Genomic DNA, 22660 nt, shown 5'->3' on the forward strand with positions numbered 1-22660 from the left:
CACAAACACAAACACACACACACACACACACACACACTTCACACTCCACTGAGTTTAACTGCAGGGCTCAGAATTACAGCCTCTCTCTTTTCTCCCTCACTTTCTCACCTTTTCTCCTCTGCTCTATGCACTCCTTCATTCTCTCCTTTGTTTCCTTATACCAGCTCTCTATCCTCCACTTCTGGCTTCTTCCTTTGATGCTCCATTCTCTAGCTTATCTCTCTCTACTGTCTCTCTTACTGGCAGGTAAGCAACCCTCTTCACTTCTATACTGCCCTGGATCTATCCATCTCCCCTTCTCTTTCTCTCTCTCTCTCTCTCTCTCTCTCTGTATCTCCCTCAGCTTTATCTCTCTGTCCCTGCTGTACGCTCCCTCGTTTCCGCTGACCTTCATAAATAATGAGTCCCTGCTTAGTTTGCCGAGAGAGAAAGAGAGAGAAAGACACAGAGAGAGAGACAGAGAGAGAGAGAGCTTAAGAGTAAGACAAAACAAACTCTGAATCTCTAATGGATACTCCGTACAATCAGATATTGTAAGAGAAAGAGAGAAAGTAGGTAAGAGAGAAAGTAAGAAGATGAAATAATTACAGTTCTACCTAAAAAAAAAACAGAGGAAAGAGTCAGTAGATGGAGTAAAAAACCTTTACTCCTTTAGTCATTCCTCACAGCGCTGTCCTAAACTCTCTTTAAAACTCTACTATATACAGTTAACTGAATTTAGATGTTACAGAACCTGGTTTCACTGCTTTCACTGCTTTCTTTCAGGTAAAGTGGGACAGTTGGTTTGCAAATATATAGTACTGTGCAAAATTTAAATATCGCCCTTCATTTCTTTAATTTCCAGTCAAAACAGGCAGTACCTGTACATCAGTACAAGTTATTCATTTTTGGGTGTCAGAAAAATACAGCAAACATATTTAAAAGGAAAATACACTGAAGCTTCAACAACTACATCCAAAAACTGCTTAAAATGACCGAAAGATACAAAGAAAATGTGACTCTCAACAACTGTGGAAGACTTAGCACTGGTAGACCTCAAAATCGCTGTAGAAAAAAAGGAACTTTAATAAAGACAAAGGCTGAACACAGGAAACACTAAAATAAGTAAATATTATACATTTAGGCTTCTGTGTAGATTTCAGTCGACTTAATGTCTTCTGCATTTTTCCTCCTGCTAAAACATGAATATCTTCTACTTAACAGCCATTTCTGAGTGGAAATTAAAAGAAATGAAAGGTGGTCTCTGACTTTTGCACAGTACTGTATTGCCAGTCCATCTGGGAGATTTTATGGCAACTCACACACAGAGATAAAAGTCACCCACAGTGAGTTAGCACACACACTGCAGTGTCCATTAGGGCGGTGGATAGAGTGTACGAGTCCCGCGGCTGTTTGAGAGGAATGGGGTTAGACAGTGGAGGTGAGAGATGGACAAGCAATCTAAAGCCTGTCACTCTGCTTTATACAGCTCCAGACACATAATGCTCTCTAAATACACTCAGTCTGCTCACCTATAGCTGCCTCTACAGCACATCTGCACTGTTAACACTAACACACTCACTGTGCCAAACCGCCACAGCGAGTGGAGCAGTGCTAAAGGCATCAACCTTTTCCGCTAACTCATTAATTTACTGCACTGAAATTAGGTTCCATTACATCATTTCTTACAAAGAGAGAGACACAAAGGAAGGGAAGAGGGGTGATCCACTGCTTTTATTAACAATAAATAGATAGGGACTAAGAAAAAACAGTAAAATTAATAAAAAGAGCTATAATGAATGTGCACTACATCACTGGACTTCCTAGTTGTGGTACTGAATGGCTCTGTGTGCATGTGTCTGATAAAGACATAAATGCAGTGAAATGCATTGATGGCACCCTAGTAGAATAATTAAGAGTGATGCATGACTTTTTCTGAGCACATTTTTTGAGTTGACTCTGACTCTTAATTTCTGCCCCTGGAGGAATTCACTTAATTTAAGTGAATTCCACTTAAATTCCACTTAAAATAAGTTCACATGATTTAAAAAGACATCAGCAGAGCCTTTAATAAAGGTATACAGCAGAAATGAAACTATCCTGAACACAGTTTACCCACTTTTTGGAGTCGCTACAGGCAGGGATGGACAGGCCATTGAGAAGACCAGACAATTCCCAATGAGCCACTATGTGTCTGGGAGAGTGAGAAAGAGAAGCTGCATTAAAGTTTTCGTTTGGGATAATAGTGACCCACTGCAACTTCAGTTCAATCATGTGAAAGCTGACTTTTTTTTACTAAAAAATAAATATTTACTAAACACAACATATGCTGGTTTTGCTGATGACTTGCATATTAACTTCCATTGCTGATGACCAGCAAGCCAAAAGCCTAAACACAACATATGTAGGTTTTCCTGGTGACCAGCCATGAGAAATGTACCCTTCCCCCATTTCTACTTTATTTTGAAATCATTTAAGATGTCTATTATTTACATTATAATTCCATATGTGAGATTTACAAATTAAGTTGCCAAGGATGTATCAAGTTGTTTAGGTCAAACAAACAGATTACGGTGAGCAATCTGCTTTTCATTTGTAACAGAGCGGAGTCTTTACGCGCTAGCATGCTGGCAATATAACAAGATCCGTCGACTTAAAGAAGAAAGAAAAACAGGAAAGATAACCAGCATTAACCAGTCAAAGATGCAAATTTGAGGTTGTATTCTTCTGGGACTGTCTTAAAGAGGCACTGCTAGCTGCATCTCCAGAAAGTTGCATAAAGCTTTGTGGCTAACTGCTAGCTAGCTAGTTTGAGAACTGCCAAGCTAACTTAGTGACGTATTACTGCCAGCAGTGTTCTAATATTCAAAGTAATTTTCACTGGTAACTGCTGTGGAGAGTTCTTTCAGTGGGGAATAAAATGCTGATTAGAAAACTGTGAAGTGGCCCTAATATGCGATCTAACATTGCATAGAGTCAAACATACTGAGTAGCTCATATGTTACATGTTTCTTGAGGACAGAAGACGATTACGTTAGAGAGTATTTTGCCAGTAACCACATAATGGCTCAGAGTCTGAAAGGGGATGCGACTGAGCCCTATGCTATCTGATGATCGCAGAGCTAACAAAAGTGGTTTGATTCACGGTCTGAGGTTGAAATGTTTTGCGTGTGTCAACTGCATATACTGAACTGTAATAAAATCTGCAGAATTACACATATAGTTTGTTACACATATAGTTTGTTCTATTTATATAGAAACAAATTAATAACAAATGGCTGTCTAATTACAATATAAGACAATGTAAGTTATTATTCAGTTAATCAACTACGTCCCTTTTTTATGGTACAATTGAAACAATAGATGACATATTGCCTTCAGTGGTTCCTTTAATATACTGTTATCTGTTGGAATGGTCGTGTGCGTCACGTCTTTAACCAGGTTTTCACCCAGCTGTCAAATTAAGCACTTAAAATACATCCTGATTAAGTCCTAAAGCCCATTTCACACCAGATGCCATAACTGTGCAACATGCAGTCCACTACTTAATATATCAAAGTAGCCTTCCACACCTGCTGTTTCCTTCAGCTCTGTACAAAAGAGCTTTCCACCTCACCTTCGTAAATTCACTTCAGAGAAATATGAAAGGAGTTTCCACACAAACCTTTAATGTTGAGCAACTTCTAGTTGCTTTTTATTTAATGTCATGGCTGTGTTTCACATCTCAAAGCCATGGAGACCAATTATCTGTCCATCGACAAAAAGATAACCACCGAGTGAGTGTACAAACCATGAGAGTTCAGTATTTTGCCAGTACTATTAACTATTTTTTCAATTTGATGTGTCAAAATACTCATAAAAATATGTGGATGACAACCTCTTTGTCACAACAAAACCTCTCAACTCCTTTTTCCTTCTCCATTACAAATACCAGTCCAGACACAATTCTGTTACAAGAGCAATCATCACCATACGAACAAGGTACAACACTGCACAGAGCTTTTTTTTTTAGAAAAGTACAAAAAAAGCCATATCAAACTTTTTTTATCTAATTGTTGCAGCCCTACTTACATTTCTAACTTCAGGACTGACTCAAATAGATCTACTAGAACTATTACAAGTAGTTCCCCAGAGAAAGAAAGTACAGTCAATAGTCTCTTGACTGACGCTTTACATCCCTATAGAAGTCTTTGGGACAGTATTCATGTCTCTCCCCAGTAATAAGCCTTTCACCCCCTTTTGTGCTAGAACCTGTTTTACCTGTGTTTGAGCCGGACACAATGGCTCTTCATTCTCTATGATCCTCGCCGCCCGTTTCACAGCCAACAAAAAGCAGACGGAGGGGGATTTAATTTGAAATCCCAGGGACTGTGGCAGGCCCATTCGAAAAGCCACTGAACGGAAGCTTTGAGCAGGCTGGAGAAAAGGAATGGGTGAGGTGAAAAATGGCAGAATCTACAGTGAGCCTGTTTCTTTAATAAGGCCATTAAGAGGCTACAGAGCTCAGCACTCAGTGGTTATTGAAATTGTTTCAGTGATTAAAAAAAAGCGGAGGAGTGACGAAGAGGTTATCTGTGTGTAGTGTGGGGGGGGTTTCTCTCTCTCTCTCTCTCTCTCTCTCTCTCTCACTCTCTCTCTGTTATCTGATATCAAGTGTTTTTAGGGCTGGGAGTAAACATACAGTCAGTTTGCACCAGGGAACTTTTCACTTCTACTGTGTAATGGGCGCATATGGACTATTATGTTATGGTCTGTTTAAATCCATTGCATCAGCTGAGATAGTGTTAAACTAAATATACACAAAATTATTATTTAAAGGCTACTTTCTGTTGTGAGGGTCTGTCCCAACTCCTTATAAATTTAAACTTGTGAGAATTTTTTGAAAAATGTCTCAATGTTTTTAAATAAAATATTTTTTTAAACTAAAACTGGAAGACTTTGTTCTACAATGAGTTTAATTTTTAAATAAAACAAAATTTAAAAAATGCTGTCCCATGTTTTCACGTCACTACCAAAACACAAAAAGTTTTAGTCAATAAGTGGAACTTTATTTTAGCCACACCCTTGCAGTTTAGAGCAGGAAGTGAAACCTGGAAGGGATCCTTGTCCCTCATGGCTGCATGGTGAGCAGTTAGATATCATTGTTTTGAAGTAAATGTGTCCAAAAATCTGAAAGTCAGTGTAAACCCTTAAGAATTTAATAATTATTTTGTGTTTTAATGAAAATTATCATGATTTTGTGTGTACAACTCATACATTCAGTTAAAAGTCTGAAATGTGTTTTGAATTCTGAACCAGTTTGAACCAATTTGGTAAAATTATCCACATAGTATGTCACACATCATCTCCTTCAATGTGTGTATGTGTCTCTGTATGTGTGTGTGTGTGTGTGTGTGTGTGTGTATGTGTGTATACTTACACTCCTCCTCTTTGGGGTCGAGCTGTGTCACGCTGATAGAGAGGCGATCCACTCGCTCCTGGAGGGAGTTGACTCGAAAGGAAAAGGAATGTGCTTCATTAAAGAGTTCCCCAAACAAGTCCTCTGCATATTTACCTAATGAGAGAGAACACACACATGCACACACATCAGTGAGTGGGTATTATCAAGGACAAGACCACACTCACAAACAATGCAGTATCTGTAACTCTCATTTCCCCCACATTCACACTTTTTTGCACTTTATTTGTTTCCACATAGAAGAAGCCTTTAAAAAAAGACCAATTCACGGTTCATTAGTCTGCAGCTTAAATGTTTCATGGGTAAACAAAGCATTGTCTCTTCCAAAAGGCTGAAATGGAGCAGTAGCTTGCCATTTATTTTTTGCCTTAGGAAGGAGATGTGCAGTCTGCAGTCCACACACTGCACTGTGAATGACTGCTAAAAATTAGGACAGTTGGTACTTAGATTCTAAATTACTCATTAGGGTCTGATATAATTTAATATGGCCATGAATTAAACAGACTCCAGTAGTTGTAGTTGAACAGTGAGTTCTTCACTGACTGATACCGACTGACTGAACTGGGAACACATTACATTAATCATGTTGTCAAATTTCTAAAACTCACAAATGTCTTAAATAATATAAGCCGATGAGCCAAAACATTATCACCACTCAAAGATGAAGTAAATAATGCTGATCATCTCATAACAATGGCACATGCAAAGGTCTGACAGTGAGCGAACCACTGGTTCTCATAGTCGACATGTAGAAGGAAGAAATGGTCCACTTCTGGTCCAAACCAACAGAAGGGCTACTGTGACACAAGTCACGCAATTTTTTTAATGTTGATAAAATCTGTCACAACACACAGTGCATCACGCCCTGCTATTCAAGCATCTGAGGGATATGCAAGTCTGATCTGCAAGTCTGGCTCCACCTCTCAACTTAGAATTAAAAGGATCTGCTGCTAACGTCTTGGTGCCAGATACCACAGGGCGCCCTCAGAAGTCTTGCCGAGTCCATGCCTCAGTGGGTCGAAGCTGTTTTGGTGGCACACAGAGGACCAACATCATATTAGGCAGGTGGTCATAAGCTTCTGGCTCATTGGTATAAATATAAAACCCGCCACTCATAAATTGCCTTATAAAGTAACCATAACACATTCGTTTTTTTGATTGCATGTCATTTTCATGCTTTTGTTCACAATCAAATGTGGATTTTCTATTGCTCTGTTAAAAAATCAGTAGTCTCATGTGACCAAAAGACTAAATGTGCTAAGCTTTTTTGGATGCAGTGCATGGTAAAACACAAGATATGCTTCTCCTCGTTCATATGCATTTGAAGGAGAACTGAGCAAAACATGAGAAGATCACACTAAAAGTAGGTGGAGATTCACTCTATACATCCGCTCATGGAACTCATGATGGCTGGTTTTGCACCAATTTTCCTCCTCCTTTTAACATGAGGTGCACATCTGTCTAAGGGTCTCACAAAACATGTTTAACACTAGCAGCCTCTTTTAAACCCTGCCCCTCGTGAGCGTACAGTTAGTAGACATTCTTGTGCATAGTTAGCGTGATAAGCCACAGTCTTAGTAAACTGAAGGTTAATTTCAAATGCATTGTGAACGCATACTGCAGGTGCATCAAGATACATTTTCTGTTTCTATATTTAAACCTCAATTTCAAAAAAGTTAGGACAGTATGTGAAATGCTAATAAAAACAGAAAGCAGGGATTAGTAAGCTATGTTTGACCTGTATTTAATTAAATTTAAACTCCAAAAACACAATATTCAATGTTGTACCTTATGTGCTGTATTGTTTTCTTTGTAAATAAACTGTTAATAATTAAAATAAATTAAAATCGCTTTCCTTTCAACAACACTACAACACTTAATAATTATTTGGACACTCAAGGCCAACAACACTACAACACTTAATAATTATTTGGACACTGAAGGCCAACAACACTACAACACTTAATGATTATTTGGACACTTTCACTGTGTATAGTACAGTCTTAACTTGCGTTTGTGGAAGCAGCAGCAAAGTGTGTTAACTGACCATTTTTTCAGTATTTCCAAGCTCACATGGGGATTTCTTTACACATGCATGACAGTTTTTAGTGCAGTTGGATGAATCAAAGGTCACAGGCATTCAATTGCAGCCTTTGGCCTTGCCCTTTATGCATGGAGATTTCTCTGGGTGCCCTGAGTCTTTTAATGATGTTACGCATTGTACAGGGTGAAACAGCTAGAGTCTTAGCTATTGCTTGTTGAAGAACGTTGTTCTTAAACTGTTGGATTATTCTGTGATGCAATTTTGGCAAAGTGGAAAGCCTCGACTCATCCTTACTCATAAAGGACTAGACTTTCTTGGACGTCCCTTCATACACAAGCATGATTATATGTGTAAGATGTTTTTTTCCTAGTCTTTAACTGCCCCTGTTCTAACTTTTTTGGAGTGTGTTGCAGGGATCAATTTTACAAATCACTATTTTCTGTTTAAATTGCATTTCACATATGTTCCCAAAGTTTTTGGAATCCGTGTTTGTTCTTAGCCAAAACCCCTCACAATTGACTTGTGCACACCCACAAAAATCACTTGGCTCAAAAGTTACGTATTATAATACAACAGATAATACATCAGACATTACTGATGCTGGTGGAATTTCTGGTGATACAGAAAGATTCATGGAACTGTTATATCTGATTTGATCAGGCCCTACTACAGATGGCAGCCATCAGTGTCACATACACCCATACACACACACACACACACACACACAAACCCACTCACTGAGGCTGCTGAGCTGGCGTATGACGTTGGCGAGTGAGATGTTGGTGACACACTCCAGCTCGTTCTTGATGCCGCGGGGCAGCACTGTGTGGCACAGGTGCCGAGGCTCGATACTCCTCTTCACCAGCGGCATCCTGACCTAACACTGCTAATACCTGCAGACAGAGACAGAAAGAGAGAGAGAGAGGGAGAAAGATAGAGAGTTAAATAACAAAATAACTAACAAATAGACCATTAACCCCTTTGGGATCTGAACATGGGCCTACACCTTCCGGTCATATCTACATAGCTTACATAATAAGCTTCATAATAATTTCCAAATAATTCAGAGCAGCTGCTGAATAATATATCTAAAGATCAGAAATGGCACTGGTCAAATATAATACTGGCATCAGGCCGATATCACCAGGAAAAATCTGGACTGGATATAACAGAGAAGAAAGAATGAACGTGATCCACACGTAGCCTGAAAGCATGATATTTTAGATGCTTCACAAGAAACTTGACCTGTATCTCTCAGCATGCCCCATTTTTACAGCAATCTATTGTGCTTAAGGAATACGGTAGATTACTGTCGTATGTTATTCTGTAAATATACGGTAATTGTTTACAGTGTAAAAAAAGCCTGCAGTTGAAGGGGGATTAAAAATAAGGTTATATCCATGTGTTTATTTTAAACAGAGTTTTCAAGAACAGAAGGAAGTTGATTAGAGTGAGTGTGTGAAAGAGAGAGATACTGACATTGACATCTCCACACCTCCCACTTAAACAAACGTTTTTGAATCTCTAAAACACCAGAATCTACACTAATACATCTAATACATCACTCTGAACATTATTCTCAAATATCTCCACATCATTAAACAGTTTTCACTGAAACAGAGGCAGGGGGAGAGTGAAAGAGAGAGAGAAGAAAGAGAGAGAGTCAGAGAAAGAGAGAGAAAGAGGGAGAAAAGAGAGAAAGAGAAAGCAAGAAAGAAAACAAAAGAGAGACGAGACACAACAATACTGTACTTGACATACTCAGAAATACTAGTCATACTTGAACCAGAGATAGAGATATTCTCTTCTAAACTCAGGTACAGGTATTGGGTGGGTAGTGGTGGTCTGCTGAGGCAGTACAGATATAAACACATTAAATGTGAAATATTTAGTAATTCAGACTTTTTCAGAGCAAAGCCACAGATAAGAGACACAGCACACTAAATCTGAATAATCTAGCTCAATTCTGATTTAGCCTATCTACTGCTATTTAACACACACATACATCAGTCTGAGCTCTGACAGTAAGTGTGTGTGTGTGTTGTGTCTCTGCAGTGATATAAATAGGCTCTGTATGGCTACAAGAAGGTAGTTTGTCATGTCTAGCATGCTACATTGTGGTAAATTAAAATTCAGTCAGCTCCTGATAAATTCTGACAGCTTTGGCGGACTGTGTTTTACGTGCATCATAGATTACACGCGATCATATATGCTAATCTAAAAACCTGTGATGCGTTACGTCTGATATAAAGCTGAATGGGGGGGCTGGTTCTTCATGGTTAGTGGTTTATGGTTAGTGTAATAATCTTTCTCACTCATTTTAAATGACATCCATAATGACATCACACTGAATCAGGATCATCACGTGACACAAAATTAGAGAAAAAAATCAGGTTCCAAGATGGCTGCTACTACTGTTATTAGCTATGCAATATACTTTTTATAGACCAGAAACCACGCAAGACAGACTATATGAGATTTTTAAACAACCCACTGTGGTTGAAGAATGTAGTGTAGTTTATACAGTTGTGGTAGTTTGGTGAGGTAAAAACAGTCAAAACAAAAATGTTTGTTACATGAGCCTCATAGTTTCAGTGCACACCTAAAGAAGCACACTTCACACCTCAATGTCTCTCCAGAAATTTAGGGCAATTTTTTTTTTTTACAAGTTTTCCTATTCAGATATTTGCACTTTCAAACATACTTAAAAACATACAGTAGGCTCCCGAGTGGCGCAACCGTCTAAGCGTTGGCCCTATCATCAGGAGATCGCAAGTTCGATCCCTGGTGATGCTACAGCCATCCGTAGGCGGGAGTCCAAGAGAACACAATTGGCCTCGCTCTGTCTGGGTGGGTGGGTGGGCGCAGCTAGTCAGCGCAGGCGTCTGTTAGCTGACGTAACAGATCTGGCGGTTGGCGCTTTCCTCCGAGCGCGTTCGGCTGTCCAGTGACATTGTGTGAGCGGCAGCTCGAAAAGAAGCAGTGGCTGGTTTCACAGGTCTCGGAGGAAGCCTGTGTTAGCCTTCACCCTCCTAGCGCTGATGGCATCGTGTGATTGGGAGTCCTAACTAGCGGGTGGAATTGGAGACGACTAAATTGGGGAGAAAAATCGGGTAAAAATTAAAAAAAAAAAAACATACAGTACACAAACATCACAGCCACAAACTATTTAATATTGTTCTGATCAAAAAATGACAACAGAAGGTGTAATATCTGTTTATGTGCAGCTACATTAAAAGGTAATCCATACCTAGGCTGTTTATGAAAGTTCAGCTGACGATTAATTACCACATAAATAATTTCTATATACAATTTTTTGTTGCATGTGTTGTATGTAGCTATTAAAGTATAAACCTAACGCAGTGAAAGTGGCTGATTAGCTATCTTGCGTTCTAGCTGTTGATACTTAGTAGCTCCAAACTGTACACGGAAACAGCTTTTGGCCCTCTAAATGTAGTTAAAAGCTAGAGTTTTCATACTTTTTGCAAGACCAATGATGAGTCTAAATAAATGTGTTTTCTGCTTTATTGCAACATAAACATACATCTGTGAAATCTACACTACATGGTCAAAAGCATGTGGACAAACTCAGACCAACAATGGCAGTTGGATGGGTCATACTGAAGAGATTGTATTGAAGAAGCAGCAGACCACACAATGTGACCTCACTAATGCTCTTGTGGCTGAATGCAATCAAATCCTCGCAGACAATGTTCCAACATCTAGCGTAAAGCCTTCCCAGAAAAGTAGAGTCTCTCCCTTGATTTCAGAAGAAACGCTGGATGAGCAGGTGTTAAACTTTGGACAGATAATGTACAATTAATCTTTCAGCCTAGCTCAGTGAACCTCCACATAATGTAAAGGCTCTGTACAAAAAGGTGTTGTTTTCTTACTGCCATACATTCAGGATACGCATTCAGAAGCCTTTGGTTTTAAAGAGTGTAGAAGTTGCCATTTTGCTTAACCTGAGACACAATTTAAGCTGCTAATGTCACGATATTCTCTGCAGTTCTATGGCAAATGCTCAGTCAAGAACATACGCCTTATCCAAACAACAGATTAGGTATTCATTTTATACATTTGAATATTCATATATTTCCATGACCATGCTCACTTCTAGCACCCGCTAATAATCCCCCTCCCTTAAACTCTCCTCCACTCATGCAGACGATAGTGTGTTATGACCTTCCTACTACTGACTGGTTGCCACGGTGCCAGAGGTCAACCTCCACGTGCCTAACCACACATATCAGAATCCAAGACAGCTCTCTACACAGCCTATGTTGGCATGTGTCGATCGTTCCTCTCAAAATGTGTTAATGTGGGCAGGATGACTAATCTATCACACTCACACACACACACACACACACACACACACACACACTCTCTCTCTCTCTCTCTCTCTCTCTCCACACTCCTCACACATCCTCCTTTCCTACTCTCTTATTTCCCTCCTCCTCTCCTTTCCTCCTTTGCTCCCTCTCTACTACGCCTTCACTAAAGAACATATGGATCCTTTACTGTTGCTCCCTCCCACACGGTGCCCTGTCATGCGTTTTAGCTTTTTTTCATTGAGAATGACGCACAGAGTGCTTTTAAAACAGCAGAGGGACGGAACCCGTCTAAAACAAACCCTGTCAGAGAACGAGAGAGCTGCACTTTCCACTATAGTTGTACAGACAGAGAGAGAGAGAGAGAGAGAGAGAGAGAGAGAGAGAGAGAGAGAGAGAGAGCAAAGGAAAAGTAGGGGGGAGAGTGAAGGAAAGAGCAATATGCAGAGAAAACAAAGACAGGGGGGGAGAGAAGGAAAGAGAAAGATACAGAGAAAGGAGAGAGAGACAGATCAAAAAGAGAGAGAGCAAGAGAAAGAGACAGAAATATACAGGAGGAATACAGAGAGAGAGAGAGAGGGTGGCAGAGGTATCAAAAGAGAAAAAGAGAGAGATACAGAGAGAGAAAAGGAAAGATAGAGAAACAGAGACAGGTACAGGACAGAGATAGCAAGAGAGAAAGATAGAGGGAGAGATACAGAAGAGAGATAGAAAAAGAAAGAGACAGAATGGGAAAAGGTGATGCAGAGGGAGAGTGAGAGAAAAGAGCGAAAAGAAAGAGGGAAAGAGTGATACAGAGAGGAGAGAGATAGATTGAAAAAAGAGAGAGCAAGAGACAGAGACATAAATGTACAGGAGTAATACAGAGAGAGAGAGAGAGAGAGAGAGAGGGTGGGAGAGGCATAGAAGAGGGAATTAAGCGAGATACAGTGAGAGAAAAAGAAAGAGAGAGAAACAGAGACAGGTACAGGAGAGAGATAGCAAGAGAGAAAGATAGATGGAGAGATACAGAAGAGAGACAGAAAAAGAGAGAGAGAGAGAGAGCGAGAGACAGGGAGAAGGAGATGCAGAAGGAAAGAGAGGTAAAGAGGGGCTTAGCAGCATTGGAGTAGGAGTAATGATGTAGAAGGCGAGGTGGGGTGCAGTGGTGCTTATCCTGCAGCGGCTGGTTTGGGGCAGTGGGGGGAAGACTTAGTGGGTCCTCGGAGGAGAGGCAGGTTAATCCAGGCCTGTTAATTCCACTTCCTGTCAGAGGCTCCAAGACTTAACAAATCCCACCGATCCCCCCGCTACAGCAGTGCACACCATATCCCTGATCAATGAGGAGCTTAGCCATAGCACTACCGCTCTACACGCAAACACAAGTAATAGGGGTGTAAACCTCTGACCTCACAACGATTCAATTTGATTATGATTCTTTAGAAAATGATTCACTGCATGAAGAAACCTTAGAATTCATCACTATATGGTAGATTTTGATGCAATTGAGAAATATTTAATCACAGTGTATCATATCGCAGTGGGCCAGTATATCATGGCTAGTTGCTACAGCATTAGGTTCATTCTCAGTAGTCTGGATAACTAAAGCAAGTTGAGGATTGTCCAGTAGAAATGTTCTCATACTTTACTGAACATTATTATAATCAATTATGATGCAGTTAAATTGAGACCAGATCAATGCATTCCTACACGAACACATCTGCAAAAAGGCAGTGCCCACAAAAATGTTGCTTGAATGTTTTTTGGTCAAGTTTATTTGATACGTGCATCAGAAAAACAAATGCACTAAAAAGATAATCAATATAAGAGTCTCTCACACCATCCTGAGTATTTACTGTATGATATTTATTGCTGGGCTGTATTTAGTGCGTTGTAAAGTTTTGTATTTCACTTGCACTGCGTGGGCCTGGAGGAACGTTCCACTGCGTACTTGTACACAGATGGGATGATAAAGTTATTATTGACTTTTTGAGCTGTATCAATTATTTCAGTTATTACAAACAACAAACTGGACTGAATCCGCAAAGGAGAACTGCAGGGGCTCAGACCTGATACTTGGGTCTATGAAAGGAGGTCTGTATGCCAATTTCCTCTATAAAAATAGATGAAAGAGAGATTCCTAGTAGTGCAACCGTTTAAGCATTGGCCTTTTTTTGTCAGGAGATCGTGAGTTCGATCTCACAGCCATGCTTGGCTGGGGTCCAAGACAGCATAATATACCCTTTTCATATTTCATATTAAGTTTTTTTCTGCTGGAAGTTCTCATTGCTGGGTTAAGCTTCTTCCACTAAAACAAGGACAGCGATGGGTGGGTCCAAGAATACACACTTTGGTGTATTTTCATGTTTCCACTCAAAAGCTGTATGCATTTGAGAGAGCAAGTGGTTTACTGGAGCCCATCATTGTGGAAAACGTCTACAATGCCCCCCTGCCAGTGTGTGCATGTTTACTTTTTTGCCAGCTATTTTATTGTGGGCAAGCTGACAGCTAACAAGGCTAATCTAGCTTTTTGGTTACTGTTATATCATCTCTATCGTTTTTTCACTTTGCAGATGTTAGCTGACATATGACAGATATGAAGGAATTCTTCCACAAAAGAATTATCTGCTTTTTCAGCTTGGGCTAGGTTCACATTACAAGCCTCATTGCTTAAATCAGATTTTTGGCTCAGATCCGATGGTTCACACTTGTTTAGGTAAGTGACTCAAATCTGTCATTAATGTGAACAAACTGGCATGCTGAAACAACCCGCATGCGCACATCCTACTCAGTAATGTCACGTGAATGAATCACATGCATCATCAGCAAACAAACTAAAGAGCAGAACGAGCCTTCGCTGCAAAGATAATTAACTCTGAACAGCTCTCAGCTGTTCATTATTAGTGTGAGATGAAGGCGAAAAGGGTGAGATGTGTTGCTTTTCCACTGTTTACAGGCTTTAAGTTCTGTGTGGCGCTGCTGCCAGAGTAATGCTGAATGATGGCGCATGCAAAGTGGAAAATAAGCACACGAATTCCGATCTGAGCGCTCACACGTATCTGATTTAGGACCACATATGAAAGTGGCTCAAGTCGGATTTGAAAAGATCAGACTGTGTGTCCACACAGCCCTAAAAACATCACATTAGGGCAAAAAAATCGGATTTGTTTCACTTCAACCTGGTAATGTGAACATAGCCTTGGATTCCCATGTTGCGTGTCTTGTATTCTCCAGCAACCCTGGATACATCTTCGAATTTCAATCTTGGCAACTATGACATGAAGCTAAAGTGATACAAATGCCAGTATTCCTGATGGTAATAACCGTCCATAAAGCAATAACGGAATTTATTTTACTCAGGATATATATTTCCGTTTTTGTGAAAAAGGCCTTCTGGCCGTGCTCATTCTGGGTGGGTAAGCTGGACCTCTCTCTCTTCACATCACCCAGCATGATGCTAGCCAACACATCTGTTAGCTAACATAAGAGAATTGATGGTTAATGTTCTCCCCCAAGTGTGTTAAGCTGTCCAATTATATTACGTTAGCTTCACGTGTTTTGGAGGAAGCATATGCTAGCCCTCACCTTCCCAGTGTGATAGGAGTAGACATGTGCGGGTATTCTGTAATTCAGTGTACCACAATATTAATCGCACATGGTAATGTTAATGTAGACGCTTTTAAATACCGTCACTGCAATTTAGTCAAACAAGATTCAGTTTCACCTGAGTATTTTCAGGCATGCAAAGCAGCTCTGCTTTTATGCTCTTGATGTGATGCGGGCCCTTCTCTGAGCAGAGCTTGTAAACAATCACAATAGTCACAGTATGGCAGAAGGAGGAGCAGAACATTTTATCCAACAGAAAGGTGAAAACTCATGTCCCTCACAGCTTAGAGAGGAAAAAATGCTCAGTCTCATGAATATACTTACGTTTGCTGTCACAAACTTTCATAAGTATGAAGACAACAGCGTTAATGAGCTAACAGGCAAATCCAGCAGCAGAAATATTTACTGAATGATTTGCAGAATATCTACAGCATACAAACTAAAAAAGGTCTGTTCTAAGTTTTGTTCGTCCGCAGCATGCGTGTAGACTCAGAGCATATTAGAACTGAACACAGCACGGAAGAAAACTTCACAGTCTTTAGTTTGATGCTATCATATAATGTAGAGCCTCATTTCCCTGGCAGCAGAAATTAGCATCCTCGCTCCTAGTGTGTTTCCACTTCAGTTACTGTCAAATAATGACAGATGGTTGACATGAACATGATGGTTCAGCATGTTTATGATCATTAAATGATACAGTGCAGTATATGCCATTTATATGTTGATAATGTACAGGTCTTACAAAACTGTTCCATGCTGTAGTTTATGTTGGAGCAGCTACACAGCTCTTGGAAAAGGCCTCAGTATTCACTCAGTTCACAGCATTTTATTTTTATTTTTAATGATTGTTGTATTGTAAATATTGCACATAAATACTGAAATATTTCATATGCCTCTAATATAGGAATTCCACTGATTTTTCAAAATTGCATAGCTGAGTGGTTGAGTTGTTAACGCACACAGATACATATATACAAAAATATGTTTTCTTTGTGATGAATGACTATTTTGCTTTACAACACCCTGCATGTACCATTTCACCATGAAAGCATTTTTAAACATCATAAAACTAAAAATGTCTAAAGCATCAGGCAGCATACTTACAGCCTGATACGTTTCTGTGCAGTAGCTTTCAGAGGCATTAGACCACAAAGGTAGACACTCTGGACGTCTGGTTCCTATCACCATGACTGTGGACAAAGCTGAGTTGGTAAGTTCCTCTATAACAAAGCATTTCATATCAAACCACTCTGAATAACTTTGTTTACATATTAATGATTGCTCCTGTATAAAATCAATGGAATTCCACTTTTGTAGCTAAAGTGCTAAACTAAAGAAGCAAACTTTTGGCTGCTTGACTACTTAAGTCAAGTAGATTTTATGGCTGAACCGTAGCTGTAACTTGTGCAGTGCATGAGTAACACTGTGATTCATTTAAGTCATAGACGCCTGCCTGAATGTCTCTGTCGGAAATGCTATTGAGTTAAAGAGAGGACTGTATGAGTGACATGCTGAGTTCAGACAGACGTGGAATGTTCTGTTTTCTATGAAGCACTTCATGGGAAGATGGGTTAAGTGTGTGGTAAATGAATGACAGATTCATTCTCTGAGGGACTGCATGAGTAAACAGGTTGGGTCTGTCTTTTAAATGAATGACACATATCGTCCTGCTTCATTTCATTCCTTTATGCTGATGCCATTGTTCCAGCGCTGAGGATGATGGACGGTGTGCTGGACAGCCTGCCTTATTCTTGCTCATCTTGATTAGATTCCTTTATAAATCAGGTAGTGGTGGATGGAGCTGACAGCAGAGGGAGAGAGGGACACAGAGGGTGAAGCAAAAAAAGGAAAAAAAAAAAATCTTCATGTGTTTGATCTCTCAGGGTCTCATTCATATTCCACTATATCTCCACGGCAACCCAGGGCTGTGATGCTGGTCACTGACCCTCCCCCACCACAACCACACACACACACACACACACAGTTGATAGCCCTCTGTACAGTGTCACTCCCAGTCAGTTTTTGACCTGACCTGCGCACACACACACACACACACACACACACACAGAGCAAGGGAGAAAGAAGTGATGCAGAAACAGAAAAAGACACAGATGGAGAGAGAAGACAGAAACATAGTGAGAGAGGTAGGAGAAAAAGAAATGAAGAAAGAGAAAGAAATGCAGGAAAAAAAGAGAGGATGAGGGGGAGGGAAAGAGTTGTGAAAAGAGGGAGAGGAGATTGAGACAGAGGAGGGGAAAGAATTAGAAAAAGGGGAGGAACGGGGGAGAGGGAGGGGGAGAGACAGGGAGAGATGGGAGAAAGAGGGAGAAGATGAAGAAGCAGAGAAAAATAGAGGAAGATACAGAAAGAGGCAAAGAAAGAAAGAAAGAAAGAAAGAGAAAGAAAAAGGGAGAGATGTAAAAAGAGAGGGATACAGAAAGACAGGAAGAGAGACAGACAGAGAGGGAGACAGGGAGAGAGAGGGAGACAGAGCGATAGGGAGGGCAAAGCAGAGAGACAGAGGGGAGGAAAGAAAAAGAGAGAAAGATGCAGAGGGAGTCAGAAGGGGAGAGAGTGAGAAAGAGAGAGGGGAGGGAAAATTAGAGAAGGAGAGAGAGAATGAAAGACAAAAAGTGAGAGGGTTAAAGATGCAGAAAGAAAGCAATTCAAAAAGGGGGAGAGAAAGAGTGATAAGAGGGTGGACAGGGGAATGAGGGAGAGAGAAATAAAGAAGAGAAAGTGGAAGAAAGAAAGGTGGATAGGGGAATGAGTGAGGGAGAGATAAAGAAGAGAGACGTGCATAAGCAAAGAAAAAGAAGAGGGAAAAAGAAGCAAAGAAAAAAGGAGAGAGATCGAAAAAGAGAAAGAGGAAGAACGAGAGGGTGGAGAGAGAGAAATTAAAGAAAGAGAGAAAGAGAGGAAGAAGTGAGAGAAAGGGAGAGATTGGGAGTGTGGATATAAAAGAAATGTAACAGAAGAAAAATGCAAACAGAGGGTTTGAAGAATGCAGACATGAGCTATTAAGAATAAGAGAGAGGGGCAGCGGTTAGAGGATTTATTACTGGACTGTATCGCGTCCAGAAATAATGGCATATCCCGACTCCTCCACTGTAACAACAACACGCTTCAAATTACAACTCCCGGCCCTCAGGACCCGCGCGGTGGTGCTGCAGGAGGAAAGGCTGGAGGAGGGTTAAATAAAGAGAGGAGAGATGAAGGAGAGATGGAGGAGGTGTGATGTATTGCTGAACACAATAGAAGAGGCACACGCGCCTGCACGCTCTCGGTCACGCCTCAATGCACTGAGGACAATATGGCGAGGGCCACGTTAACGCTACGCTAATGGTGCGTTTACTCCTCATACAGGAGCCATAATGAGAGCTGAAAAGAGGGTTACTGAGGGGGGAGGACTGCTTCACACACACCAACACAAGCCGGTTCCATTTAGCACTCTTGACTCCGCCCTCATTAGGTAACTAGCATACTAGCATACTGAAGTTGCAGCACACTTAAATGTCAGTGTATTCTCACTCACTCCATCTCACACACACACACAAATACACACACACACACACACACACACACACACACACATTGATGGCAAGGATATCAAAATCCAGTCCTCAGGAGACTCTGTCCACGTGAATCAGCACTTAGACAAGCAGCTAACCTAAAAGCTAATTTCAGCCCTTATTTATATCAACGTTATTATTATAGTCCATCTAGGCCAGTGTTTCTCAACCCTGTTCCTGTAGGCCCACTACTCTGCACATTTTAGTGCTTTTCCTTCCACTTTAACTCAATAATGAGCTGTTAATGAGCTGACGAGTTGGATCAGGTGTTGGGAGCAGGGAAAACAGCGCAGTGGGCCTCCAGAACCAGGGTTGAGAAACACTGAGTGCGTTTACATGCGCTCAATAATCCGATCATAATTGGATTTCTGTAGTCCAATTAAGAAATCCGATAAAGAAAGCTGGATTTTTGCTCAGTAATCAGATTTTTCAGTGCATGTAAACTCGGATTTCTTTCAGATTTCTCAGTCTGCGCATGTGCAAAAACAGACGGCGGTACTGGAAATAAGCAAGCAGCGTTGCCGCGAGATGGCAGCAAAACACTTTTGGAGCAACGCTGACACCAAACACATGCTTGACGAAATTTAGGATTTGAATATTCTTCATCTTCTAGATGATGTATGTTCATTTTTTCAGGTAAAGTGGTGCAATGTTGAAAAAAAAAGCCGCTGCATCAAGTTTGAGTTTTACGTTACGTTTACGTCACGTCTTTCTCTGTGAGTTTACTGGCAAACATCACTAAAGCTCATCATGTCGCGTTACTAAAATTAGTCACTGGAATATTCTAAGCTGCATCAGCTTTCATGTCACTTCCGAAACACAAAGAGTGTTAGTCCGTAGGTGGTGCCTTATTTTAGCCACACCCTTGCAGTTTAGAGCAGGAAGTGAGACTGCATCCCTGTCCCTCATGGCCACATGGTTAGCAGTTAGAGCCCTGTCTGAAAATCAGTGTGTAACTGATTTAAGAACCGTCACTGCTGAAACACATTTTCTGCAATTAAGTAAACTTTTTTGTGTTTATGTGTGTAAATTTTTCAAAACACACATAAAATTATGTACTGGTTATGTACTGCTTATATTGAGTTATGCTCAAAATTAGCTACAGTTGTCAGCACCAAAACATTTAGCTAAGTCTTTGTAGCATTTTGGTGATGACAAAATAGAATGTTCCAAAATTTGTTTTAATAAAATAAACATAATTAAGGCTTAGAGTCACTCAAAGCAAAAGTCAGTTAAAAGTCCAAAATGTGTTCTAAACTCTAACTTTGAACTAATTTGTGTAGAACGATCCATATATAATGTCAGACAGGCCAGTCTGCACTTATGGACTTAAGGACACGTGCACTGCGTGGAAAAGCTAAACATGGCCTGTCAGGCCTCAGGAGAAACCTTGACTCAGACAGAGCTCTGCTGTGTAAATCCCCTTAACCATAATCATGGTCTGACAGTGATTCTGAGGAGCTGTCAGAAACAAATGCCGATGATAATGCCAATACTTGCCATCTCTGCTGCCCATTATTAAAGGAGACAAAGAGAAAATGGTAGCTAAAGCTATTGCTGAATGTCTTAAATGAAGACAGGAATAACGATGAAATCAAATTAATTAGGATAGTGAAAGATAACGCCTGTGAGAAAGCCAGCCACGCTGAAATTTCTGGTTTGGCAGTTTTTCGGAAAAAAGAAAACTAGACACATGCACTGGTACTTTCTGAAGAGAGATCGCTAGCATGTGCAAACTAAGTGAAGAGAGCGCATTTGAAGAGTCTGAAGTGTGTCCATATGGTGGGGTGAAGGGAGAGGAAGAGAGAAAAAGAGATACACAGCCCACGCTACATTAGAAACACAACCAGGCACCAGTATTTGTTCTACACCACACACCAACAACCAATTGACACAAGCAGGTACGCTTACAATCCAGAGGTAAAACAGCTATGCACCTCATCATCTCAGGATGAAACTAAACGCTGTCTGCAATGGAACATTCTAGAAACACTCTGTAATTATTCTAACTTGTAGATAAGGAAGAGGAACTGAGTAATGACTAAGTAACTAATGACACCTACAGTCAGGTCCATAAACATTCTGACGTTGACAAAGTTATAATTATTTTAGCTGTCTACCACAGCATGTTGCGTTTGAAATAAAATAATCAATATGAGCTATGAGTGCAAACTTTCAGCTTCAAAAATGGGGGAATATGTATGAAAAACCTTTGAGGGCCACAAGAGATGGCTTGAGGATGGCACTTGAGCCCCAAGAACAGACAAAGACCGCAAGAGATGGCGTGAGTATGAGGCGTGAGCCCCGCCTTGTATTCCGCAACAAGGCCACGACAATACACCTGACATGGCCTGAGCTGCATAGCAGTGGTGCTTGGGCTTGGGCGCCTGGCCCAATCGCCATATGTCATGTTTCAGTTTTCACATCATCGCAACAAAATCGTTTTTGACATGTTGACTGATTATCTGCCATATAAAAACTGTGATTAACAAATTAAACTTTTTTTGTTTATAGTAGGAAAATAAAATTCAAGCATAAAGTGGCCAGATTAGCTGATTAGCTATCTAATGATTAGCTGACTTTACTTGCTTGCACCCAAGTGACATCAGACATTAAGAGCTCAAATAAACAAATATTATTCAGTGCTGCTGTCTAAAGGTTTTATAGCATCAGTTAGAACTTTTTTTTAGAGTCATGACTCATGATATGTCTCAATAAATGCATTTTATGCTACCTTTTATTTACATGTATTTGCCTCAACTCAACAGATGGGAATGCACCTAATTCACATTGTGTGTTTTTGGGACATAAGGCTGTGGAAAACAGTGGTTGGCTCAAATAATTATGATAAGTTGATTATGTAATAATTACAACAGGTCTAATTGTGACTCAACTATTGGGATTATATCATATCATGTGGTTCCTATTTTGTATTCTGTTGATTCCCACCCCTACTATTTGATATATACTGTACTGGAGGGGCATTTCAGCTAAAGTCAAAGGCTACTGTGCACTACTGACACCTACCTCTGTGCTGTCAAAGGTACAGCAAGCATAAAAAAGCTTGTTGCTTAATTTGCATAGAAATCAGTGACAAACAGTGAACCTGTAAAAACTACTAATCTAGCACCACAGCAGTCAACAGCAGCACTGAAAGACAGGAGGTGTAACGGGGCCTACAGCCTACAGCTGGTTTCAATTAGCCACCAAGGTTCCCCTGAGGTCTCTCACTGGTCAAAACAACAGAGAGAGCAGAGAACAGAACATTGGCTAGCCCAGAATAGCTACGGCTCCATGCACTCTAAGACCTGACATACAACACAAAACCCAACAAAGACACTCATACCCCCTCACTACTCTTTACACACCTAGTGCAAGCTATATTTTCAGTTCTGAGAATTCTAGCATTCTTTGGCACTGGCAAAAGACAGAAAGAGAAAGAGGTTCAAAGATTAATTACAAAGAAAGAGATAAACCAGAGTAAAGAAGGAGCTTCTCTGATGTGTGTGAAGCTTGCCAATGCATCCTTTTTAACCCTGTAACTGCCACCCACTCTCATAACTACATGCAATAATTTGAATATCTGTGTTCAATTTACATATTCTGTGGATTTTCTAAGTGAAAATAAGTGAACACCTCCTCTACCAGGAACAAACCTAAATATCACAGTTTATACTTTTTTAAAATATTT

The 22660-nt window shown here is 40.3% G+C and overlaps 1 protein-coding gene across 2 annotated transcripts in view; it reads right to left on the reverse strand.

The window, feature by feature from the left end:
* Nucleotides 1-22660, reverse strand: part of wasf1 (WASP family member 1) — a 110425-nt gene that overhangs the window by 48863 nt on the left and 38902 nt on the right. For both annotated transcript variants that reach the window (XM_036582297.1, XM_036582296.1), the window contains exons 2-3: nt 8220-8374; nt 5399-5533 (exon numbers count right to left, since the gene is read on the reverse strand). In XM_036582297.1, the coding sequence (XP_036438190.1) occupies nt 5399-5533; nt 8220-8352 (268 nt within the window). In that variant the 5' untranslated portion in view covers nt 8353-8374. The remainder of the gene's footprint in view (nt 1-5398; nt 5534-8219; nt 8375-22660) is intronic.

This window comes from Colossoma macropomum, unplaced genomic scaffold, assembly GCF_904425465.1.
Source record: "Colossoma macropomum unplaced genomic scaffold, Colossoma_macropomum, whole genome shotgun sequence".
NCBI lineage: Eukaryota > Metazoa > Chordata > Actinopteri > Characiformes > Serrasalmidae > Colossoma > Colossoma macropomum.